Source organism: Cucumis melo, chromosome 4 (assembly GCF_025177605.1).
Source record: "Cucumis melo cultivar AY chromosome 4, USDA_Cmelo_AY_1.0, whole genome shotgun sequence".
NCBI classification, from domain to species: Eukaryota; Viridiplantae; Streptophyta; class Magnoliopsida; order Cucurbitales; family Cucurbitaceae; genus Cucumis; species Cucumis melo.
In genome coordinates this window covers 30220093-30246274 of record NC_066860.1, presented here as the reverse complement: position 1 = coordinate 30246274, position 26182 = coordinate 30220093, and the positions used below count along the sequence as shown (strand labels likewise).

The window sequence follows — 26182 nt, the reverse complement described above, 5'->3', positions numbered from 1 at the left end:
TAGCGAAAATATGATATGGCCAAATGAGCTGTATGAAAAGTTTACCAATTTTATACCGCTATTTGGGATTATTTGGTTTTTTCCACTTAGTTACTTAAAATAGTTAGTCCTCTCACCAAATATTATTTGATTCAAAATCTAAACATGGTTTGTCGTTGTATCCCAAATCCAAATCCATCCATAAACCCGGTACTAGAATTCCAACTGTTTATTTTCTTTTCCAATCCCCTCATCTAGTTTGAAATTGGCCAAAGCTACGGGAGATCAATGGTTCAAAAATCTCATCATTTAAAGTATTCTCTCATTTCCTATCAATTACACTTATTTTTCGTTAGAGACTATAAATGAAACTTGAAAAGTCAAGATTGAAATCTAGCCTTGTGATGGCAGTGATTTACGACAAACAACAACGTCATTGAATCAATGATAAGGTGGTGTGATAAGGAGGGATGACATCCATTGGTTACACTCTCTAGAGTACGTAGGAGACAAAAGGAAATGGAAGGAGAAAAGGGGAGAGGTGAGAAAAGCATAGTATCCAAAAAAAATTAGTAAATTAATATATTTTCCAACCACGAATGAAAATAACCCTAAATTTCATGATCGAAAGTATTTATTTTGAAACTTGAAACCTTAAACTTCACCTAACCAAAATGTAATCGATTAAAAAGCTAACAAAACACTGACTATTAGTTTTTTTTATATATATTTTTTTTATGTCTAATTTTTTTTTATTTTTATTTTTTTTACTTAAACTACGTAGTTCTAAAATTTTAGGAGCATTTTTTATAGTTTAAACAAAATTAAATAAAGTATAAGAAATAAAATAAAAATGCAAAAGGTCTAAGCACCACAAGGGTATTGTTGTCAAATAGATGACAGGTTTTAGGGTTTAAGAACAACGACAATGCCACTGCCATTGCAACTCATCTCTCACTCTTTCTTCCATCATTGAGGTCTTCTGAGTTCCTCACTGCTAATATCATCTCACCATGTGGGCTCTTCGTAGAGCTTCTACTCCTCTTAGGTATGCTTCTCTTCCTTCATATATTCGCCTGTTCCTCACACTTCACCTCTCTGTTTCTCTACCTTACATACTTCATTCAAGGACAAAATTTTAAATCTCCTTTTTGGCTGTTAACTTTTTAATTCCTTTCATGTGTTTGGTTTTTCAATGACACTATGCATCTACAATCTCCTTTCTTGCTTCTGGTCGACTTTCCGGTGCTTATTAAAGAAGAAAATGAAGAGTTCTGCGTGATGCGTTCTGTTCTTGTGGCTACCTTTGCATTCCATTTCTGTTTTCTTTAACGGGTGCTTGCTTGATTTTGATTGATGTTTTGTTTTTTCTCCTACGGATAACTTGGTCCGAGTGATGAAATTAGAATCAGTGCAGACACTGGAATTGGGATGTAAGAACTTGTAATATTGAGAAGAATACAAGAAATCCTTGTAAATTTGGACATTCTTCTTCTTATTCTAATGTTCTTAACATGGAATTTTCAAATGGCAGTTCCCTGAAATAAATCATTATCAATCATCCGAACGACTGTTTTCGTATTTATTTACTTCTGTATACATGTACTACATGCACATACGTTTATATATGGTGGTGGGGAAGGTATAATGCCTCCATCTTTTGAGACCCCTCTCCGTAAAATCTCTTTGTGTTCTCTTTTCAGGAATCAAGGGTATAAAGTAAGAACTTCATATGTCTTTGGTAAACTAGAGGTACCATTTTTTTGGGAAGGAAATGTAGCTGGTTTTGGAACCACCACCGCTTTATCTGACAGATTCATTTCTTTTGAGAGAAATAACCTTGCAACATGGCCATCCGCTGGGGTTTATATTAGTAGTCATGGTCTATCTACACAAGCTGGTGCTGAGAACAGTGGAGAGGAAGATAATGTGAAAGATGGATTTTCTGAACTTGATGAAACACTTCCAAGCACTAGTCCACTTGAAGATAGTAAGGCAGCAGATGATAATGAAGAGGAACTAACTTCTGGATCAGAAATTGATGACGACGATGACAATGCTGTTGATGATGGGACTCAAAATGAACTGGATTTACTTGAGGGAGAAACTGGACTTGCTGAAAAGAAATCTACAAAAAGGGGTCCTTCAGAACTTTTCAATGTTATTTGGAAAGCTCCAGGTTTATCTGTGGCTAGTGCACTTGATAAGTGGGTCAGTGAAGGAAAAGAACTAAGCCGGGCCGATATCTCTTTGGCCATGCTCTATCTTCGTAAACGTCAGATGTTTGGGAAGGCTTTGCAGGTAAATTGACTTTGATGTTGCTTTTCAAGAACTGAAATTCATTCATGTGGCATGATGTTTGTAATTAATCTCATTTCACTTGGGTTATGTGGGACTCTATAGAAGCATACTTGATAGTGGACACAATTTATTTCGGGATAGAAATGTTAATCAAATTTTATAAAGTACAATAATCAATTATAGTATTATGGTCTAACAAGCATAAAATGGTTAAGCAATTTTTGACACTGAAGATCCATATGTTAGGCAAATCAGTAAACCCGATTATGTAGATCAATTTCTAAGAAGTACCATCATCAAATACTTGTATAAAAAACTGTTGTACTGACCTATAGCATTCAAACGGTGCCGGAGCCTCTTACAGAAATTTTAGTCAGTTTGATGTTTAACTGCCGAACCGGTATATTTGGATCAAAATTATATATTGTTGGCCAAAATTCATTACTGGTATAAGAATGGTTATGCAATTTTAGACGCTGAAGGTTTTTATGGCTATTGTATATGGTAAATGTTTTCTCCTATTTTTAGACGTTGGTTCATCATTTCTCGAATTCATATCTGGCATTTCTGTATGGCTTTTACAGTTTTCAGAGTGGTTGGAAGCAAGTGGGAAACTTAATTTTACTGACAAAGATTATGCTTCTCGGCTCGACTTGATTGGAAAGTTACGAGGTCTCCGTATGGCAGAAAATTACCTTGCTAAAATTCCCAAGTCCTTCCAAGGTGAGATAGTATACCGAACTCTTTTGGCTAACTGTGTGATTGCCAGCAATGTACAAAAAGCAGAAGAAGTATTCAACAAAATGAAGGACCTTGAATTCCCCATCACAGCGTTTGCTTGCAGCCAATTGCTTCTTCTTTACAGGAGGACTGACAAGAGGAAAATAGCCGACATTTTGTTGTTGATGGAGAAAGAAAATGTCAAGCCTTCTCGGTTTACTTACAAAATCTTAATAGATGCTAAAGGCCTTTCTAATGACATAAGTGGGATGGAACAAGTTGTTGATACAATGAAGGCTGATGGAATTGAACTTGATTTTGATACACTTGCCCTATTAGCTAAACACTATGTTTCAGCTGGGCTTAAAGACAAAGCCAAGGCCACTTTAAAGCAGATGGAAGAAATTAACTCACAAGGTTCTCGATGGCCATGCAGAATTTTACTTCCCCGTTATGGAGAACTCGAAATGGAAGATGAAGTGAGGAGGCTCTGGGAGATCTGTGAGTCAGATCCTCATATTGAAGAATGTATGGCTGCCATTGTTGCTTGGGGAAAGCTGAAGAACGTCCAGGAGGCAGAGAAAATTTTTGATAGAGTTGTAAAATCAGGGAAAAAGCTATCTGCAAGACACTATTCTACCATGATGAACGTGTATAGACAAACTAAGATGCTGACGAAGGGCAAGGAACTAGTCAATCAGATGGCAGAGAGTGGTTGCCGCATGGATCCGTTGACATGGGATGCAGTTGTGAAGTTCTATGTGGAAGCAGGGGAGGTAGAAAAGGCAGACTCTTTCTTGGTCAAGGCTGTTCAGCAAAACAAGAAGAAGCCATTGTTTGCCACATACATGACTCTCATGCATCACTATGCAAGTAGGGGAGATGTTCCCAATGCTGAGAATATCTTTGATAGGATGAGAAGATTGGGTTATATGGGTCGATTCACCCAATTTCAAACTCTAGTACAGGCATACGTTAATGCTAAGGCTCCAGCCTATGGTATGAGAGAGAGAATGATGGTAGATAATATATTTCCAAACAAAGCTTTGGCAGGAAAATTAGCTCAAGTTGATCCTTTCAGGATGACAGAAGTGTCCGATTTGCTTGATTGAGAGATATAACCCGTTAGTTTTGGTATTTATAAACTCCCCAGATTTCAAATTTATGGTTAGAGTCATGTATTTGTCTGGTGGATGCGATTTGTTAGATGAAAGTATATAGCTCTTAGGACAAAGAAATTGGAAAAATAGATCCTGTTGCTCCTATGTTCTATTATCCAATTCTTCCTTGGAGCTAAAAATGGTTTATTATTGTTTGTTTCCCAACTTTAATTCGTCAGATGCATTCGATAAATCTTCTGGCTGCTTTGGCTTTTTTCTTTTTTGGATTGTGTTGTCGAGATTTCGGAAATTTTGACAATAATGTTTTTAATGAACTTTAAGTTTTGATATCGAAAATTTTAAGTGAATTTGAATATTTCAAGACAGGATTATATTAAGAAATTTGATTATAACACACTGCTTCACGTAGCAAAATGTTTTACTTCCGTTGAAATCATCTTATAAATAACTGTTTAGGATTTATAGCTGGGTATTGATTTTAATAAAAAAAAAATTATTGTATAATTTATTTTGTTAAATTGATTTTGCTTATTTTATTTTAGAATTAATTATTTAATTAAATAATTATGATAGAATTCAATTTCTCTTTACTTCATATATGTTTATATATAGGTATGGAAAGAAAATTTAAAACATATATAGTTATTTGTTTTATTTACAATTTAATGACAGTTCGGCTATCTTTTGTATCAATATTTAAAATTTAAAAAGGAATCGCTAATCAGACATATTTCAATTCTTAAATGGCTAATTAACAATATTTTAAACAAAAATTGAATTAAACTTAATTAGATAATTATTTTGAAATTGATTGACCGGAAATTACTTAACAAAAAAGTACCTATCACTTAGTTTCTACGATCAATTTTAGTTCATATCAAACATCTTTATTTTTAAAAGTGATTTTGGTAAGAGAAAAAACGATTTTGACAATCTCAAAATAACTTCCAAATATATCCTAACAAATTTCAGATATTAATTTATACGGCAAACTAGATATCTTTAAATATGGTAAGATACAGTAATTTACATACAAATTTGATCATTTTGTTATATATAAAAAATGTCACTAGACAATGATTATTGAAATTGAGAGGAAATTTGTGTACCTAATGCCCAAAACATCGCAATTTAGTGATTAAATTCAATCACTCACGGGTGATTTTTTAAATTATTAGAATTACTTTTAAAATTTTCATTAATATTATTACCTTTAAAAATGTAATATTCTTACTCTTTAAAACCATAACTGATTTCAATTCAGGATATTTTTCAAAAATATTTCAGTCCTATAAAAACATATTTTTTTTTAATTTTATTTTCAAATTTCTACCTTCTACGTGTATCTATCTATTGTTTCTTCAAACTCATCCCATCTAATTGATCATAAACTCGATCTATCTAGAAAAAATAAAAATAAATCAATCGATCAAGAAAATGGAATCTAAGATAACAAAAAAAATTGTATTGGGTTATACGGAAGTTTTACTGTTATTGTTATTTATCAAAAAGAAATATTATGGGGAATCAGATAAGGGTATCCGACAAAAACATCGAAAGGCAACAAGTACAAGATGAAATGAAAACTTCAAATCCTATAATCAGTATTGACGTAGGCATGGAGGATTTTTGCTAACGAAAACTAAAATTTAAATTGTTTTTCTTAAAAAGAAAACTAAAAAGAAATTGGGTAGTCTTTTTATTTTATAATATATATAAAAAATGATTTATAATTACCAATACAGTAATCAAATAATTAAATATTGAATTATAAAATGGCAAAAAAGAAAAAAAAAACAAAAAAACAAAAAATCATAGAATTAAGAGTACTCATACAATTTCTGAAAATTCAAAAATATTTTTTGAATCGAGTATCAACCATCATATTTATATATTAAAGTAAATGTATATCTTGAAAATGTTTCCAAACACTAACGATGAGTGTTTTTTATTTTCTTTAAGTCTTAAAGTATTTTTTTTCTTTTTACAAACTACAAAAATTTTGTAAAGTTTAAAGAAAAAATTATAAAGAATTATAAATTCTAAAAAAATGGAAAAGGCCAAAGTTCTACAATGGTATTTTCGTCATTTAGATAAGAGGCTTTAGGGTTTAAGAACTAACTCCAGCCACTGTCACTAATACTCATCTCTCACTCTCGCTTCCATTGTTGAAGTCTTCTGAGTTATTCACTCCCGATATCATCTCACCATGTGGGCTCTTCGTCGAGCTTCTACTCCTCTCAGGTATTCTTCCCCTCCTCCTTTATCTATTCCCCTTTTCTTCACACTACACCACTCTGTTTCTCTACCTTACTTACTTCATTCAAGATAAAAACTTTGAATCTCGTTTTTGGCTGTTAACTTTTGAATTCCTTTCATGGGTTTTCGTTTTCATTGGCTCTATGTATCAAAAATCTTCTTGCCTGCTTCTGATCAACTTTCCGTTGCTAATTAAAGAAGGAAATGAAGTAAAGAGTTCTGCGTGTTCTGTTCTGTTCTTGTAGTTAACTTTGAGTTCCTTTTCTGTTTTCTTTAACAGAATTCTTTCTTGCTTCTGATCGATATTTTCCTCTTTTTTTTTTTTTCCTATGGATAACTTGGTCCAAGTGATGCAATTAGAATCATAGAAAAACGTAGACATTGAAATTGGGATGTAAGAAGCTTGAGAAGAAAATGAGAAACCCTTATAATTTGGGCATTTTTCTTCTTATTCTAATGTTCTAAACATGAAAACTTATAAAAACAAATGTTCTAGGCATGAAAATTTCTACTGGCAGTTTCCAGAACTAAATCAATATCAATCATCCGAAGATTTGTTTTTTGTATGATTGTATTTCTGTATAGATATACTACATGCATGAACGTGTATATTGTGGTGGGGAATCTATGATACCTCTAACTTTTCAGGCCCTCTCTGTATGATCTTTTTGTTCTCTTTTCAGGAATCATGGGTACAGAGTAAGAACTTCATATGTCTTTGGCAAACTAGAGGTACCTTATTTTTGGGAAGGAAATGTAGCTGGTTTTGGAACCACCGCTGCTTTATCCGACAGATTCATTTCTTTTGAGAGAAATAACCTTGCAACGTGGCCGTCCTCTGGGATTTATATCAATAGTCATGGTCTGTCTACGCAAGCTGGTGCTGAGAACAGTGGAGAGGAAGATGATGTGGAAGATGGATTTTCCGAACTTGATGAAACATTTCCAACCACTAGTCCACTCGAAGATAGTAAGGCCGCTGATGATAATGAACAGGAACTAACATCTGGATCAAAATGGGCTCCTTCAGAGCTGACCAAAGCTATTTGGAATGCTCCAGCTTTATCCGTCGCTAGTGCACTTGATAAGTGGGTCAATGAAGGAAACAAACTAAGCCGGGATGATATCTCTTCGACCATGACCAGTCTTCGTAAACGTCAAATGTTTGGGAAGGCTTTGCAGGTAAATTGACTGGATGTTACTTTTCTGGCAATGATTTTCATTTGTGTGACTTGAGGTTTGTAATTTATCGCATTCCACCCGGGGTTTGTGGAACACTATATAAGTTTATGTGATTAGTTGACATAATTTATTACAGGATAGAAATGTTGGTCAATTCTTGAAAAGTACAACAATCAATTGTATTAAGGTCTAACCAGCAGAAAATGATTTCAAGATATATTTGTTAGCCTTTTAATCAGTAAACCGGCATACTTCGATCAGTTCTTAAGAACTACCATTATCAATATTTGTACGAAAAATTGTTGAACTGGCCTTCAGCATTCAAATGGTACTGGTGCCTCTTACCAAATTTTTGGTTGGTTTGACGTTTGGTTCGCAGAATCAGAAGTAGAACCACTGCCTAGTTTATTTGGATCGGAATTTATATTGTTGGCCCTATAAAAGCCATGACAGCCATGAAAATGGTTATGCAATTTTTGTCCCTGAAAATTTTTGTAGCTAGCGTGTGGTAAATATTTCCGCCTATTTTTAGACATTCGTTTGTCATTTCTTGAACTCATCGCTTGCTTTTCTGTATGAGTTTCACAGTTTTCAGAGTGGTTGGAAGCAAGGGGACAACTCGAATTTAATGAAAGAGATTATGCTTCTCGCCTTGACTTGATTGCAAAGGTAAAAGGTCCCCATAAGGCAGAGAGTTACATTGCTACAATCCCAAAGTCCTTCCAAGGGGAGGCGGTGTACCGAACTCTTTTAGCTAACTATGTGGTTGCCAAAAATGTAAAAAAAGCGGAGGAAGTATTCAACAAAATGAAGGATCTTGAGTTCCCAATGACAACATTTGCTTACGACCAGATGCTTGTTCTTTACAAGAGGATTGACAAGAAGAAAATAGCCGATGTTTTATTGTTGATGGAGAAAGAAAATGTCAAGCCTTCTCGGTTTACTTACATTGCCTTAATAGATGCTAAAGGCCTTTCAAATGACATGAGAGGGATGGAACAAGTTGTTGATAAAATGAAGGATGAAGGAATTGAACTTGATGTTTATACACTTTCCATATTAGCTAAACACTATGTTTCAGGTGGGCATAAAGATAAAGCCAAGGCCGTTTTAAAGGAGATGGAAGAATTCGACTCCAACGGTTCTCAATGGTCACGCAGACTTTTACTTCCCCTTTATGGAGAACTCCAAATGGAAGATGAAGTGAGGAGGCTCTGGAAGAGCTGTGAGGCAAATCCTCGTATTGAAGAATGTATGGCTGCCATTGTTGCTTGGGGAAGGCTGAAGAATGTACCGGAAGCAGAGAGTATTTTTAATAGAGTTGTAAAAACATGGACGAAGCTATCCACAAGACACTATCATGCCATGCTGAAGGTTTATGGAGACAGTAAGATGCTGACAAAGGGCAAGGAACTAGTCAATCAGATGGCAGAGCGCGGTTGCCGCATGGATCCGTTGATATGTGATGCAGTTGTGAAGCTCTATGCGGAAGCAGGGGAGGTAGAAAAGGCAGACTCTTTCTTGGTTAAGGCTGTTCAACAATACGGGATGAAGCCATTGTTTACCTCATACATGACTCTCATGGATCACTACGCAAGGAGGGGTGATGTTCACAATGCAGAGAAAATCTTTCATAGGATGAGACAATCGGGTTTCATGGCTCGTTTCGGCCAATTTGGAACTCTAATACGAGCATATGTTAACGCCAAGACTACGGCCTATGGTATGAGAGAGAGAATGATGGCAGATAAAGTTTTTCCAAACAAAGCTTTGGCAGAACAATTAGCTCAAGTTGATCCTTTTAGAAAGACAGCGGTGTCAGATTTGCTCGACTGAAAAACATAACCTGTTAGTTTTGGAATGGATTCTTCTCATCGGCTTCTTCTTCATTCTTCTTCACGATTTTCACATTCATCTTCTTGTTAGTTATTCTCTTTGAGCTGGTTTTCCTTCTTCTTCTTCTTCTTGTTCAATTGTTATAGGTTTTTCATAATGTTATTTAGTTTTTCTTTTATTAAGTTCAGACCAAATTGAACTGTAGTGAATTGGAACTTATTGTTATTTTTCATAATGTTTTTCTTCTAGGTTTTACTTTAAATTAGTCCAAATTGAACTGAACTAAATTGGAAATAATTGGAATTTACTTGTATATGTTTTTCTCTGGTTTTTTATTTGTTGAATTCAACCTATCGGAATTTAGTTGTATATTTTCTTATTTGGTTTCTTATTTGTTGGTCTCAAGATTTGTTATCAATTTCTATCTAGTTTATCTTAGTCTATCATTAATAAATAATAAATAACGATATAACAATAGATACTCTTTTTCTTCAATTTTTTATAATGCTATTGAGTTTTTGGAACTTGTAAAAATTCACTTTTGTATATTTTATTGGTTGAATTTAAATTATTGGAGTTTAATTGTGTATGTTATTCTCTGAATTTTTGTTGGTGCGAAGATTTTGGTATAATTTGAGATAGTGTTTTCAATTTCTATGATAGACATTGAGATAGTGATAAAACAGTATCAATTAGAAAAAGATCAACTTCGAAAGAGAATAGAAACTTACATGCACGTTGCAAGTTTACTTAATGCAATTGGAGATGGATTGCAAAGCTAGTTTGTCAATGAAAATAGTTTTGACTCCTTGTGCTGAAGTCGTATGAGTTCTTTATTCTTTTTTATCTTTTTTTTTAGATATATGAAATTGATAAAAGAATGCTAAATATTGATAAAACTGATATTAGTGTCTATTAGTGATTAGACCTGATAAACACCAATATATGTTTATTACAATAATGATAGTATATTTGTAAATGTTGCTTTGCTTTTTCATTCTTACTTAACAACATTAAATGCAGAGTAATAGAATGTGATAAACAATTCATAATGAAACTCAACCTGGGATCTTGCAGTTGTCGAGTATGGAATTTCTATGAAATTTCACATTCTCATGAGATGATTGTTCTTTAAATACTTAACGTGGATGTTTATTCTTATGTAATCTTATTATTATTATTCAAGCATGTTGTCGTCAACATATAAGAATTGTGATCAACCTATTGTAGTTTATTCAAATTGGAGGGTTGTAGATGATTACATCATAGCACTACCTTCTGTTTTCAAATGCTCTAAATGTTCAACCCGAAGACCTAAAAAACAAAGAATATCATCTATAGGTGAAGTTAAAAGAAGTTCATCAAGATGTGTAGTTGCCATTCCAAATGTTATAACTCTAGAACTTGTAAGCTTTGTGAAATTAATTAACGTTGTGATCGTTGTAGTTACATTTTTCTCTTCCATTGTCAAATGAATTGGTATTAGAATTTATGAAAGTTATTATTTTCTTTGATTGGTTCTATTGTTGAGTTTGTAGATGAATGGAGCAATATCTTTTATCAACAAAATTCTTCAATGTCTTTGTCTATATTGAAACATTTGATGCACATGTTTATACACATTGATATACATTGATACGATGATGTATCTTTGTATTAATGTCTAATATTTGTATCAATGTCTAATATTGATAGACTCCGATAGCTTTCTATCATTATTTATTATTACTGATACACATTGATAAAAAGTTATCAATGCATCTCATTCATGCATGTTAGACCATGATTTTGACAAACATTGATATCTTATCTATCGGCGTCTATTAGTAATTCCTTATAGTTTTCTGTTAATCTATATTACTGATACACATTTATAGTGTTTTATCGGTGTATATGGATATCTTTCTAGCACATTGATAAACCACGATATTGATATACACTGATATCTTTCTATCAGTTTTTATCATTGATAAATACCGATAGTTTTATTAGTGTATATGACATTGATAATAGTCTACAAGCAAAGTATGAAATTTCTTCCATATTTGCCAAAGGAATCGAACATAAATGTTATTGCACTTTCCATTTTAGCTAAACACTATACTTCAAATGGGCTTAAAAGACGAAGGCAAGGCCATCTTAAAAGAAATGGAAGATGCTAAATCCAAAGATCCTCAACGACCATGCAGAATTGTACTTCCCCCTTTATGGAGAACTTCAAATGGAAGATGAAGTGAGGAGGGTGTGGAAGATCATCTGCAAGTCAAATCCTCGTATTGGAGAATGCATAGCTGCCATTGTTGCTTGGGGAAAGCTGAAGAACGTCCCGGAAGAAGAGAAATTTTTTATATTGCTGTGAAAACATGGAAGCTATCTTCAAAACAATATTCTACCATGTTGAAGGTTTATGCAAAGGGTGACGAAGGGCGAGGAGCTAGTCAAGCAAACGGCAGATAGCAGTTGCCACGTTGGTCCGTTGACATGGGATAATGCACTTTTGAAGCTCTATGTGGCAGCTGGAGAGGTAGAAAAAGCAGAATCTTTCTTGCTGAAGGCTGTTCAACAAAACCAGATGAAGCCAGTGTTTACCACATTGGAGGTGCGATGTCCACAATGCAGAGAAAATCTTTCATAAGATGAACCTATCTACTTACGTGGCTCGATTTCGCCAATTTGAAACTCTAATACCATACCTCAACTCCAAGGCTCCGGTCTATCGTATGAGAGAGAGAATGAAGGCAGATAATTTTTTTCCAAACAATGCTTTGGCAGAAAATTTAGCTCAAGTTGATGCTCTCAGGAAGACGGTAGTGTCTGATTTGCTTGACTGAGAAATTTAACCCGATAATTTTGGTATGTATAAACTACCCAAATTTCAACTTTATGTTACAAATCAGGTATTTATTCATCAATCTGGCGGCTGTTAGATGAAGTATAGCTTTTCTTAGGACCAAGAAATTTTAAATTTGGATCCTGCTGCACATGTGTTCATATGCTTAGATTGTCCAATTCTTCCTTGGAAGTAGAACTTTGATCTTTCAGACACGAAAAAATGAGTTATTATTAGTCTCCCACTTCAATTTGTCAAATGGATCCAACAAACGTCTTTCCGGCAGCTTTGTGGTATGGTATCCAAATTCTGGAAATTTGACAATCGTGCTTTCATGTTTTTAATGCATTCAGGATTTGAAAATCTTGAGACGGGATTACATTAAAAAGTTTGATAATAAAATGTTACTCCCTGAAATGAGCTTGTTTTACTTTTGTTGGAATTAAGTTATGTAATGTAAAACATGCATACTTTTTATATGGTTGATTTAACAAGTAATTTCAAAAGATGGAAGATTGTTTAGGAATTTATCTTGTGATACTCAGTGTGGCAACGCAGTGACTGCACTGATCACTTTTGTTATGTTAATTCAAAATCTCTTTAAAATGGAAATTTTCTTACTATTAGAAGTGATTACAATTATTTTTAGGATAATTTTAAGTGCATTATGAAATATGTAAGATTCTGTCGTATGATGCTCATGACATGGCTTACTATTTTACTCCTTTCAGAGGGAAAAAATGGAGAAAAGAAGAATGGAATGTAACATTCAAGAGACATTTTTTAAGATCAACAAAACATACAAAAAAAGACGCTAAATTTTATATAAATATGATTTACTGGTGTAGTAAGCTGATGTAATACAAATCTAAATTACAGATACAACCTATTTTCCCTTTCAGTTCTATGCAACATCGCCTAACTACATAAAGAGATTATTGTAATAAGCATACAACACCGACACTAACAACTGCAAATGTGAAAGCTATATATATGTATATATCATTCACAAACTTCACCTAATACCATTACCCATCTTCATTCATTGTACAATTTCTGTGACAGAACCAGCTTCATCCAATGAAGAAATCCAACAGCGCTTGAGGCTCTTGTTCGATAAAATTTGATTTCAGTCTGCAGACTAAGTAGAAAGAACTTTGATACCCTTCAATCTCGTGGCCGTGCTAGCCACAGAGAACTGAGGGCTCTAAGGCGGGAGAAGTAGTCGTTTATTGCAAGAAGTGCACGGGCTGATTGACGGGTTGTCAATATGCGATGCATTTGTTGAAGTGTTTGTTGACGAAGATTATCCGCCTGCAAGTTCCAACAAGAGGAGGAAAATGGGAAAGTGAGGCATGGATAAATATTTCAACTTTAGTTGTGCGATGCAGATTTTGAGGAACGTTGATGAAAAATATAAGCAACGTAAATAACAAGATGCACCTCGAATATTGAATACCAAATGATTATTGAGGATCATTAAATGCTATCAAATGACAAATATTTCCTTTATAAGTGTTGAAACCATGGGGTTTTTTTTGTTTGAAATAATTTCTTCCATTTGTAAGTGATCTCCGGTAATCAGTCAAGGTTTTCCATAAGAACGAATCCAGCTCGAATCAGCTCAAATAGAGTGGCATCAAATCTAAAACCAAATTACCTGGCGTAAGAAGCCTTCAAGAGTTCCAAGCTTTCCCATTGCCATGGCCATTTGACCCATATAATTTGCCACATTCCCAGACGATCCCGACGTTGCAGGGGTGGCACTGGCCAACGTCTCGGCCAACGATTGCTGCAATGCATCCATTCCTTGTGAAAGAGCATCTTCTGCTTGTTGTGATAATTGTTGTAGGTTGCAGATGCCCATTAGCTGCTGCTCAGCCAAAGGCTCTAACTGGTTTACAAGAAGCTGCATTAACAAACATGGTTGTAGATTTGAGTGAGGTTGCTATAAAAGAAATCAGAAAAAAATTAGGACAGTCAGAAGTGAAATGGGAGAAATGATTCTAAGAAGAAATGAGAAACTGTTGGCAGCAATTTAACATATAGACAGCTGCGCCTTTCGAGATTCATCAAAACTGAAAAATTCCGTCAACAGTTCGAAGCTCGAGCTTAAACGGAATACTGAAACCTAAGGGTCTTAGAACGATTGATGATGAGTGGTGAAACACATTGCATAATGGGACCAAGCAAAGGGTAGAGTTTTAAGTCATGTCTTGTTATTATGAATATTATCATTAGTGAGGATGGTAGTGGAAAGATTTTGGTTTAAATACAGAACATATCTTGATAATAATTCACCTTCAGATGGTAGGAATGTTCATTGGATGAATCACGTGCTGCTCTGACTGAATATAACCTAGCACATGCAAGAAGGGTTTAACATTAAACTAAGCATCTTTTGCGTGCTCCAATCTTTTCGGACTTAATGTGAAGTAGCTAAAAATTGAGCACCAGACATTGGAGAAAGGGAGCCAAGCCCTCGTTTGGACACTGAAAGGGTCTTATCCAAACGGAAGAGAATGATAATGAGACTGGAAAAGCTGGTTTTGGAGAATGTGAAGGATCCCACTCCATTCATCAAGAAAGCCGTATCTAGTCACCACCGCTCAGTTAGATCTACCTCAAGAAAATTGATAAAGGGTCTTCTTCTTTCATCCAATCTCCCAGAAAATTGATAAAAGGTTTTCCTCTTTGAGGAATGAAGGATTTGATTTCCTGTATGCTTACAACTTTTGTGATTTCAAGATAACTACCACTTTGTGTCAAAGATTTTTGGTTTCTCAAGGTTAATAATAGGGCCTCAAATGCATCAATTATCTTGATTGACCACTTGTTCCATGGACCAAAACTTGAAATAACCTACCTTTTCAACAAGAGTCGAAGTCTGAAGAAAAACACTTATCATTCTATACTACATAGCTTTGAAGATGAACATCATTGCCAACCAAATCTGGAAAGATAAAAAATGGAATGGTCCTTACGTGTGCCATCAAGCCACAAACTATCTAGGGGAAAACTGCCTAATCCTCCAATATTAGCATCCGAGAATGCTTGGAATATTCTATGCTCTAAAAAGCTGCAACTAGCTAAAATAAGTTTAACCTATCACCTTAAAAGCATCTGAGTAGACAGCCACTTCGTAACCCATAATGGTTGACAATGACATTAAAAAGTGTACATAATTAAATAGGCATAAATAATAAAATAACAGGTGGGTAGAGAGAGAAAACTTCACTTTTGACCAAGGCGTATTACATCTAAAGCATACACACTAAAAATTAAAGAGCAAAGTCAAGCAAGGATACAAGTATTTAATTAACTAGTATCATCAAGTATCATAAAAGATGAACGGAGAAAATTGCAATTGCAAGGGACCATTAAACTTTGCCGCCTGGAGAGGTTCCGAATCATTACAACTTGTGATTTTTTAATGCTCAGTGCTCACTACTTAAGAACAATTTATACGTCATCACACTTTTCCATGTGAATTCTCACTTGAGCATGAATCAATTCCCAAAAAGAGAAGATAGGGAAAGAAGGGGGTAGAAAATCTAAAGTGTATCCCATAGCTGCACATTAGAGGTACCGAACTTTTTATTATATGGAATACAGAGTTGGGAACCAATTAACTTTCTGTTTTTATGATCTTAGATGTACATGCATCAATCAACAAACATTTTCTTCTCTAATTTCACATGCAAATATATAGAGAATTTCTTACCTTTAGGATTTCGGATGAACGGAAGCCACCAATCCACAGGAAACACCGCTCTGCTGGTGTCTTCCACATTCCTGACAAGATGTGGAACACATCAGCTTTGGCTGCAATGCCTTTCAACCTGAAAATATCATCGAACTGTGTAGTCACATTATCTACAATAGTACGAAGTTCAGTGTCACCAGCATGTGAATTAACTGCAGCTCTAAGCTCATTCATCAGCCTGTTATGCTCCTCTAACCAACGTGAATATTCTACATCAAATGCTAGGGCCCCTACAAACCAAAAGAAAAGATGCGACAGAAAATTAGATAAAACATGTACAAAACCAGTTTAAAGATTTTTCCTTTTTATGAACATGACGATGTCATCGGCAATAATAATTGTAAACAATGAACAAAGGTTCCACACAATAGCTTCGTGGAGAAGGTACAACTAGGCCATGCTTTGATACATTGGTAGGTAGTAATTGAAAATACCTAGGAACCCAAGAATGCATGGGCATCCTATTGGGCCAAGCCCATTATATGCCACAGCTAAAACCAACTACAAAATCGAACTTATGAGTTCCAAAATTGTAAAAATAGTCATTCATATCAAAACGAACCAAATATTAAAAATAAAATCCCTGAAGGAGGAGTTGTTATTTTTTATAGAATTAACAACTTTCATTGAGAAAAAGATGAAAGAATACACGGACGTACAAAAAAGTCAGCCCACCGAAACACCTCATCTAAAAGAAGGGAGACCAACTAAGTAAAATGTGACCGATGGAATAATTACAAAAATCTTCAAAATCAATACCCAAAGGGAAATGTGAAATCTAACCAAAGACCAAACCTTATTGTGGTCCCTTTCCTTACCACGGAACACTCAATCATTCCTTTCCCCCCAAATGACCCAAATAACAGCACACACCCCGGCAAGCCATAAGAAAACCCTTGTGGTCCCTTTCCTTACCACTGAAGGAGGAGTTGATATTAACAAAAACAAGACAACAAAAGGCATTTTTCTCTTCGGTGATATTCAACATGATGAATAGAGAACAAACATGGTAGGATAACTCAATAACTGACACATTAAAAAAAATTGCATGCCATAACATGTAAAGAAAAAAAGCTTCAATACCATTCCCACTCATTGAATGAGCTTGGTCCCCAGAATTTGAAATAAATATACCCTGCACAAATTACCATAGAAGATATAAGTGAGCATTCATCTTAACACTTCCTAAATATTGAAAGGTAATGTGCGACTACGATGGTCAAGCACAAAAATACAGATAACCCAACCTGCTGGCGGGCCCGCTGGAGTTCTTGCTCAAGCTGAGTAAGCTTCAATCTGCTACTTTCTAGCTGCTGCACATATGCCTACAGATGGAATGTCATAATCAAATAATTATAGAAATTCAAGGCATAATACAATCAAATTCAATGAACATTTCTAAACCAAGTCAATATCAGTTATTAAGCAGGACACTAGCTGCAACCATCATCGAAGCCAAATTCTCCAGACAAGGTACAGCTTGTTCAATATTAGACAGCTAACAATTTAGAGATTTAGTGGAGTAAGTGAAAGAGGATGATGATAATGGAAGCTTACTTTTTTCCTTAAACGGCTTTTTCTAGCAGCTTCACGATTTTGAGCAAGCCTTCGCAAGGTCTGGAAAGGATGCCAAACAACAAATTAGTTGCTTGAACAAGCTGCTCCTAATTATCCATCAACATGTTCAGCTAACAACAAAATTGTTTTTAAAAAAATATAACCTTCTGGTCGGCTGTTTTTTCTTTTGATTTGTTGCTAGAATCATATACGGCAGGTGAGTTTCCTTGATCCTTGTCAAGCTGCAGAAGATAAAAGAGCATGAGCTTACAACCCAAGAATGCTAAACAAAAACCACCATCACTTGAGATAATGAAAACATTCGACCATAAAATTATTAAATATATTTAAGTAACTAGTTACAGACCGCTACAGGTTTTCTGGTTCAGTGGCCTTCTCATAGTCTTATGAAAAAGATAGGCATGAATCTAGAAAATTTGCTTTCAATCATAACTGTGAGCAGAATTTCGCTGGAAGAGATAATCGACCCACATATCCCAAGTCCTCTCACACAACACACAGAAAGGGAGGAGATAGTGAAAAGAAGAAATCATAAGTATATTTGTACGGTCATCTAGCTGCTCTATTCAATCAAGGCATATATTACCTAAACTTTAAATTATAATATTGATATCGGGAAACTTGTATACATTGATTATTAAACAAAAAAAAGCAAGATCTCCAACATGAATCGTGTAAAATTAATCTGATAACATACTCAAGAGACTTTACCCTTTGACTTTTGTCATCCGTGTCATCTGTGGAGGTATCAGTCCTTGTGCTGGTGTCTGCCATATTAGACTCTCCCCAGTTTTCACGAGGACCACCAGATGTAGAAACCAAATTTGAATTTGACTCCTTCTGTAATGGCAGTGTTTGAGACCCCATGACAGCAGTTGGCAGATTTACATCAGTGGATGCAAGTGGCTGAATTCCATTATAGATATGTCAGGAGGATGTTAAGTTTCATTACATGCAAAGAAAAACCAAATAAACCTTTCTATTAAAAATAAAAAAATGAGAACAGGTAAAAAAGTACCTTAATTAAAGAACCAAATTGGATGTTGTTGTTCAGGGTTGAACTATTTGACTTTATCTGATTATACAAGGGATCTAGAGCAAGTATATTTGGTAAGAAAAGATATTAGTAGAAGAACGACTGGAACAGAAGAAAAACAGAGAAGACAAGAGCACTCAGACTTTCAGTGTAGATTTTATAAACAAGAGAAAATGCAGTTATTGCTCTTCTATATTATTATACATAATAGTACAAATGCATCATTGGAAGAATCTAAGCAACTTTCAGTATCATATTATACGGAGAATCATAATTTGCACAAGAAAGCTTTAGACATCTAATCAAATTGAGAAATAATCGACAGATTGCCGATGTAATCGAAAGAGATGGCAAAGGAATATGATCAACAAGCCAGCAATGAAAATCTGGGAATGCAATGGAACAAGTGTTAGAAGGTGTGTTCTTCTTGGGCATGTTTTTTAGGGTTTAACTATTTAAAACACTTCTTAGACATGCTAGAAACATAGCAGAGGAATTATCAAGATAGATTAGTCAAGATCATTAGAAGTTCTGGATACACTGATTGTGTGCTCAATTATGCAACATCAAAAGTGAAATGAGATAAATAGATTATCACTGAAACTACTTTGGAAGTAGACAAGTAATCAAAAGGCCTTCGGTTCAATAACAAAATAAAATAGTGTTACATACTTCTAGTAAGATCTACATCTTCTATGTGAAATCCAAGAGTTTGCTCAAGTGTTCTTAAGTCTGAAATCCGAGATGAAGGAATAGAGCTCCCCTCTGCACCCCTGAAAATCAAAGTGAAAGAGACCATAAAGTATGAAAAACAAAAACCAACACTAATGCAAAAGGTGAACAAAAGAAGCTAACAAGGAAGTGGAAGTTACGGATGCCTCGAAACAGAACAGCATGCATTCCAAACCCAATAACTAGGGCCTGGAAGGGAAAAATGTTTCCTGAACTCAAGAATCTAAATTGACCAAGAAAATCTGTCTTTAAGTTATGCTTGACAATTGACATTCAACTAAGGATTTAACTTAACAAATGAATATGCTAAGACATAATAAAGGTTGAAGATGCTCTAAGTCACATATACAAAGAATGACTAAATCAACTTAAGGCAGGTGTCCTTGCAAATGAGAAGAATTTTTGTGATGTGAATAAAAAGTGTCCAAAGAAACTCATGGGAAGTATAAAAAGAGCACGCGTGCAAGCATACATATACACATGTATCATGTAGTTAGCAAGCTATATTTTGATGTGTAATGTAATAAAACTAAATCAAAATAAAAAGAACTTATGAGTTGGAGTGCATTGACTGTGAAAAAGGAGTTAGCAAAACTCCAGCCAGAAGCATTTATATTCCACTCAAACTTCACATATGACACTTTTTTATTAACCAGAAACCGAATTTTGCACAGATGAAACAAACAGAGACTAATGCTCAAAAAATACAAACTCCAAAAAGGAGCAAACTGCGAAAGGAAGAACAAAACATAGAAAATAAGTAAGGTAGCCAAATGATAGCTTGTCTGCAAATAACTTCTGAAATCTTCACATATAACAATCTTTACCATTAGTAATATATATCCATCTTAGTTTGCCAGTCACGTTAAAAATCATATCTTCCTTGGCAGTAAACTCAAATGCACACAAAAAATTACTCTAACTTACATCTGCAGTTCCAACATTACTTCCATCTCCATTTCCTAAGATCGGTGAATTATGAGGCATGGTGGGATCGAACTGTTACAACATCCTGACGCCCTACTCCCTCCAAATTGGTTCATGTTTAGAGAACAAAAATTTTGAAGCAAAATAAAAAATAAAAAAAGACACAGACTGAAAGCTCATGGGAGATTAGTTCTTTTTGGCGGTTTTCTATTTCTCCTCTAGGCACGTTATATCCTTAGACTTTTTCATACTTCCCATATATCAATGAAAAGTTGGTTTCTTTTATTGCACTGAGAACTTAAGAACCTGTTGTTTCCCATCCCTGGCTTCTTAAGTGATCGAACAAAAGCATAAGCTACAAGTCTTTTGTAGCCCATGAAGACCTGATAGAGAATGCTTCAACGTTGCTATGGTCAACCCATGAAATTAAACAAAGTGCCACAATGAAATTAAAGCGGGTATTAATAAAGTCTTATAGTCCTATGTCCCCTCAATGAATTAATAAAGCACGATTTGTTTATCAACTAAGAAGTACGAACAAGCAGAAAAACAGACAGACTCATCAAAAGCCAAGTACGTTTACAGCAAAATTAAATTCAAATAGTGTGTGCAACATAGTTATTCAATAATTCAAATTAAAGTAGATAGACTATACAGAAGCCAAGAAAGTTACATGGAATTATTGGCCGTGGGCATCGAAGAAACGAAGCTAGGCATCCCGTTCACCGTTTTGTTTAAATCGTCTGCACCAATCTTCACTGTTCTACTACCCATCAATCACCATCATCACCACCAGAAGAAAAACAGAAACCAACCAACAAGAACAGACTCTTCAAATTCTAACAAAATAACTCAAACCCAGTTCGCTGAAACTGCTGAAGTCCCAAACCGACAAACAACTTCTCAATCCAAAGAAATCAAAAACTTCAGCTATCAACTGCCCAGCTTTCAACTCATCGATGAGCTCAAACAAACACAACACACCAAAACTATGAACAATATAAATAAAGAATCACAAAACTAAAGCCCCACACCTAAAAAATAGAGGAATCACGAGATGGGATTTCACTTTCACAAATGAATCGACATCCGGAAGGTAGAAAAATCCCAATAACAGCGCAAACAAAACCCTACCCAGAAGGGAGCATGGAGATAAATAGCGAAACCTTTTTGACTTTTTGATCAAATTCAAGTAAAAAAAAAAAAAAAAAAAGGAATTCTCTACTTTCTCTCACCCACACAGAGGAAAAATTCAACAGGCCCACATTGAATTTAGAGCTTTTTTTTTAGAAATTAAAACTTGGGTTTGTGGCTTGTTGGTCAGGTGGTGAGGTGGGGGAAGAGAGAGAAGAGTTGAAGAAGCGTGACGTTTAGACCATTCCAAATTCCAACCTCCTCCCTTACGTCCTTTTCCCTTCAAAAATCCCTTTTTTTAATCATATTTGATTGATGCTACCACTTTCTTTCTTCTTTCCCTTATTTTTCTAATGCTGATTCTTGTGTAGTGGGTACACCACCGCCTTCCTCGTTCTTTCTCTCTCTCTCTCTTCTTCCTGTAATTCACCATAGCCTCCATCTCCACTGACAAACTTTTTCATTTCCTTCATAAACCTTCTCCCTCTTTCGTCATTCTTTCTTTAAATAATATGAAAAAAGTTGCATCTTCTTTCCATTTTGGACTGATTATGAGGGTGCAGAAAGAGATTTGCTGAGAATCTTGCTGGGTTTTAGTGTTTGAATTGATTCCATGTTAATTTACATTTATTTTTTTTCTTAGGTTAAGAACAGAGTTCAGTCAACTATAATTTTGAGCATATATACTTTCGTCGTTGTTTTTTAGGTCGAAAGTTCAAATTTTGGAGGTGAAGTATACGAATCTCTTACTTTTTAGTCCACCGTTGAAATGGTTGTAATCTCTTTTATCATCCTTAAAAAATAAGGTGTGTTAGGCTCGATAGTTATTAATATTAGGTTGGATTACGATAACTCAATCTTTGTTTGGAAAAATTTATCACGTTTTAATTCTCTTTGGAGAAAGTTGTTATAACACTTCTAAAGTTATCATAACTTCTCTTTCACATGTCTCCTCCTTCAAATCTTTTTCAGTTTTTCATAAAACCTTATTTCTTCGACTCTCCCATAAAACTACTTTTTTACTCCTCCTAAACATATCCTATTATAAAACTATTTTTTTAAACTCTTTCCCCGATAAAACTAGGTTTGTCATAATATTAATTTTATTATCACTAATCCTCCGTAACATAACCCTTTTTTCAAATGGCTCTTAAGTCTTTGGTGATCGAAGTTTAATGTATAATTTTATGTTTTTAAATACAATTTTTATTTCGTTAAAGTTATATTGAATCATAAAAGATACATATTTAATAGTTATTAAAACAAATATTTTTTTTACTAATTTAAGATCATTTTCGAACACCTCCTAATTTACTAGTAATTTTTACTAGTTTAAAATAATTTTTGAGTCGATGACAACTAATTTATGTTTAACTAGTGTCTAAAATTTTAATTGCATTAATAACATGACTTAGAAAAGTATCGATAAATATTGACAATATATCGAATGAATAAGTAATAACTAATCCATTGGTAATATCACAATAATGTCAATACTATTTAATCACTATCACATCAATCTAAAAGATAAGTAAAATGATATTCGAACTATAAACCTCTTTCATCTTTAACATTTTTTAGCTACTAAAGAAAATCTAAAGACATAATTAAATTTGTTTGTTCAAACTTTGTGGATTCGAAGGTGACCCACCTCAAGTGGGTGTTTTCTTGTCCCCTTTCTAGTCAATCTTGCTTCCATATTCAATTGCATTTGGTGAAGAAAGAACATTTCCACTTATTTATTATTTAATTTTCTTGTATAAACCTCAAATCTTGTTGTCCATTTTATAGTCTATATTGTTAGTTGTCTCATCTTTGTTTTCTTGGTTTTGTTGTTGTTCTTTTTCTACTTTTTTGGTCACGAACAATTTAAATTTATCTCTTATCCGATGCTAAAGAATAAAAAACCATAATTTCATGTCAATTGAATTATCTTCGTATTGACTTTTCAATATTATAGTTAAGTATTCTTATTGTATGTAGTCATATTAATTTTAATGCACACTATCGTTTAAATTTTATGATTTTCACTACAATATAATTAGGAATGGATATTTGAATCTATAGCCTTAAGAAAATAACGAAACGCACGTATTGTTAAATTATACTCGTGTTGTCTTTAAATATTAATCAATAGTATTTGTTGTCGAGTTTCTAAAATAATTTGACTGAATATAAAAAACATGTGTCGTAACTTATTGAAGGGAATAGGGCGAAATAAACAATAATTTGTTAAATTAGAAAGGAAAGTTACATTTTGCTAATAGATAGTAATAATAATACTTAGTCATACTTGTAATCTTAGCAAAACTAGCTAAAAACAACCCTTCCATTTTGTTACATACCAATACGATAAAATGATTTGTTGCGATCATATGTAATGGTATACTAACCAAGTAATATAATTATGAGTGCATTTGTACAATAAAAACTAATAGTAAACAAGAAAGATCATTCGGCAAGTTGAGAACATAAAAATAGTCAAAACTATCAAAGGAAGTTTTGAATTTAAATATATATGATAATATTTAGTCGAGTCGTTCTTTGTAATATTTTTATTTAAACTATGCTTGCTAGATTTGCACCTATTATAAATTTTTTTTCAATAATTAAAGATTGATGAAAAACAACCTCTATGTGTCTCATGATCTTCAATAATTGGGATGGGCCATGAGTTTAATAATAGAGATATGAGTCAAAGAAGCCTTTAAATTAAAATTTGAATCATTTGAAAGAATATATATGTGTGTGTGTGTGTGTGTGTGTGTGTATATATATATCACAAGGTTGTGGAAAGTTTATAGATGCATCCATCTCTATAAAAAGGAATTTATGATTCCATATCATGCCTTAAATGTAGCATTTAAGAATATCTCCTTCATCTTCTTACTACCCTTTTTATTTCTTTTATTAGTGTAAAAATGTTTCACAATATAAGTTATATGTACTCACCAACCTTCTTCACTTACATTTACAAAATAAAGAAAAATTGAAGTACATTTGTTTAAATAAATTCGTAAGTCATAATTAAAATATTCAGAAAAAATAAATAAAAGATATTGAAAGATATACAACAAAAAGATTTATAATTTTTTATTTTTTATTTTTTTGTTTCATAAGCTTTCACTAATCACATGTAAACTTAAAAATTTAAAAAAGTAACATGTGGATTGGTTTGTTTTTGTTTTCAATTTTTCTAAACACGTAAAAAAAAACGTTGTTTTATAAACTTTACTTCTAAAATATAATTAAATAAATGGAATTGTTTCATTTGTAAAATATAACGACCTATTTATAATTGACCAGAATATATTAAAAATATATATTATATGAATCTATAACGAATCCTCGTAAATAGATTGTTATATTTTGTTATATAATTTATAAATAGTTTAAAAAGTTCTTTATTTAAAATAGTTTTTAAATGAACATTATAGAGTGAATATGTCTCATATTATCTAATACATTTTTAATCTAATGCTTCCAAATTTCAATTGAAAGTTTCAAAGCAAAAATAGTAGTTTTTAAAGTTTTCATTTTGGTTTTAAAAATTTGTTATGAACTCGAACATTTTCGACGAACACCTATTTAAGAAAAAAATCGTTAAAAAACATAAAATTTTCACCAAATCGAAAAACTAAACATCATGTAAAGTTATCAAACTAGGTTTTAAATTTGTGAAAATAAAAGAAATATATATATATATATATATATATAAAGCGATAATGCAATATCTCAAAAATCCAAAATACGTTCGTTAAAATATACATTTGATGTATTTTATATATTTAAGAAAGAACGTGCAGTTCAAATTCAACATCATCATTGTTGTTATTATTATCATATACGTGTCTTTTGAGTTCACTCAACAAATGTTCTATGCATGTTTAACACATTTGTTTTACTAACAAGTGTTTGACGTGTTCAACAAATTTCAAAACATCCAAACGCTCGACACGTATTAAACATGAATACACTAATAAAGTAAAGTGTTTGTGCTTTTAAAAATAATTAAAAGTACAAATATCAAACTATGTTGTTTTGGTATGATTCACAACACGTATCTAAATTTGATTCAAGCAATCAATTTAAGGACTCAAAAAACCAGGTAGCTAAAGAACACCAAATAGAGCAAATCCCAAAACTAACTCCAACTAAATTAACCAATAATTCGGTCGAAAGAGTAGAAAAAGAAAAGTAAGCAAGGATAAACCAAAGATTAAAAATACAATAATTAATAACCACACTTAACATTTTTCTACAAAGAAAAAGTAAATGCAAAAGTCCAAATTCATTAGCAAAAGGTACAAAATCCATAGTTCTAAGGGCGAGGGGCATTATTGTAATTTATCCCAACTATGGGGTCATTTTAACTTCCTAGGAAAGTGTGTGGCTTAGAGCAAAGTGCAATATGAAATAGGAGTTGAATAACTTTTTACTTTAAATTTTAATTTTGTCTACCTAATTTTAAACTTCAAGAATCATTATTACTTTAAGGAAAACCTTGAAAAAACTAATTACCCTATTTTTAAAGAAAAAGATATTTTTAGTTAGTGGATTATAAATCTAATTTTCATTTAGCCTGTGAATTTTAAAATATTAAATTTAAGTTTTGAGTTTGATCTCACGTATTGATTAATAATTTGTTGTAATTTTAGAGGAAAAAAACTTAAAATTTAAATGGTTTTTTCAAAAATATATATAAAAAAGTTGTTTACATATATATAAAAGACGAGATTTATTAACTTGATTTTTGTTAGGAGGATAAATATCAAAATTTT

At 33.3% G+C, this 26182-nt stretch overlaps 3 protein-coding genes and 1 pseudogene across 4 annotated transcripts in view; 3 read left to right on the top strand and 1 right to left on the bottom strand.

The window, feature by feature from the left end:
- LOC103486880 (pentatricopeptide repeat-containing protein At1g80270, mitochondrial-like) overlaps positions 1-9713 on the top strand; it is a 35750-nt gene extending 26037 nt beyond the window's left edge. The window contains exons 1-3 of one of the 2 annotated variants that reach the window (XM_051083972.1): positions 6201-6365; positions 7064-7562; positions 8151-9713. In XM_051083972.1, coding sequence (XP_050939929.1) covers positions 6331-6365; positions 7064-7562; positions 8151-9398 — 1782 coding nt within the window. In that variant the 5' untranslated portion in view covers positions 6201-6330 and the 3' untranslated portion in view covers positions 9399-9713. Of the gene's footprint in view, positions 1-6200; positions 6366-7063; positions 7563-8150 lie in introns of those variants that run through there. The other variant, XM_051083971.1, reaches the window with a different exon arrangement.
- Positions 875-4353, top strand: LOC127149086 (pentatricopeptide repeat-containing protein At1g80270, mitochondrial-like). The gene is made up of 3 exons (XM_051083968.1): positions 875-1027; positions 1683-2280; positions 2865-4353. Exons 1-3 carry the CDS (start codon positions 993-995, stop codon positions 4110-4112), a joined length of 1881 nt encoding a protein of 626 aa, XP_050939925.1. The 5' UTR covers positions 875-992; the 3' UTR covers positions 4113-4353.
- A 1682-nt stretch (positions 9714-11395) lies between the features above and the next one.
- On the top strand, positions 11396-12229 carry LOC103487166 (pentatricopeptide repeat-containing protein At1g15480, mitochondrial-like; annotated as a pseudogene).
- Positions 12230-13028: 799 nt separating this feature from the next.
- Positions 13029-21800, bottom strand: LOC103486884 (transcription factor HBP-1b(c38)-like). Its single transcript, XM_008445033.3, has 11 exons — positions 20941-21800; positions 19281-19381; positions 18591-18664; positions 18284-18478; positions 17716-17793; positions 17552-17611; positions 17242-17319; positions 17078-17129; positions 15953-16224; positions 13889-14137; positions 13029-13542 (listed from the first exon to the last, which is right to left on the bottom strand). The coding sequence occupies exons 1-11, from the start codon at positions 21039-21041 to the stop codon at positions 13396-13398; spliced, it is 1407 nt and encodes a 468-aa protein (XP_008443255.2). The 5' UTR covers positions 21042-21800; the 3' UTR covers positions 13029-13395.
- Positions 21801-26182: the final 4382 nt, after the last annotated feature.

Excerpts from the sequence above, each read along its gene's own strand:
- LOC127149086 (XM_051083968.1), top strand. The coding sequence starts at position 993 with ATGTGGGCTCTTCGTAGAGCTTCTACTCCTCTTAG. Across the intron at positions 1,028-1,682 it reads AGAGCTTCTACTCCTCTTAG|GAATCAAGGGTATAAAGTAA; the intron begins GTATGCTTCTCT and ends TTCTCTTTTCAG. Across the intron at positions 2,281-2,864 it reads TGTTTGGGAAGGCTTTGCAG|TTTTCAGAGTGGTTGGAAGC; the intron begins GTAAATTGACTT and ends TGGCTTTTACAG.
- LOC103486884 (XM_008445033.3), bottom strand. The coding sequence starts at position 21,041 with ATGGGTAGTAGAACAGTGAAGATTGGTGCAGACGATTTAAACAAAACG. Across the intron at positions 17,320-17,551 it reads AAAGCCGTTTAAGGAAAAAA|GCATATGTGCAGCAGCTAGA; the intron begins GTAAGCTTCCAT and ends TTCCATCTGTAG. Across the intron at positions 17,130-17,241 it reads TCCAGCGGGCCCGCCAGCAG|GGTATATTTATTTCAAATTC; the intron begins GTTGGGTTATCT and ends TAATTTGTGCAG.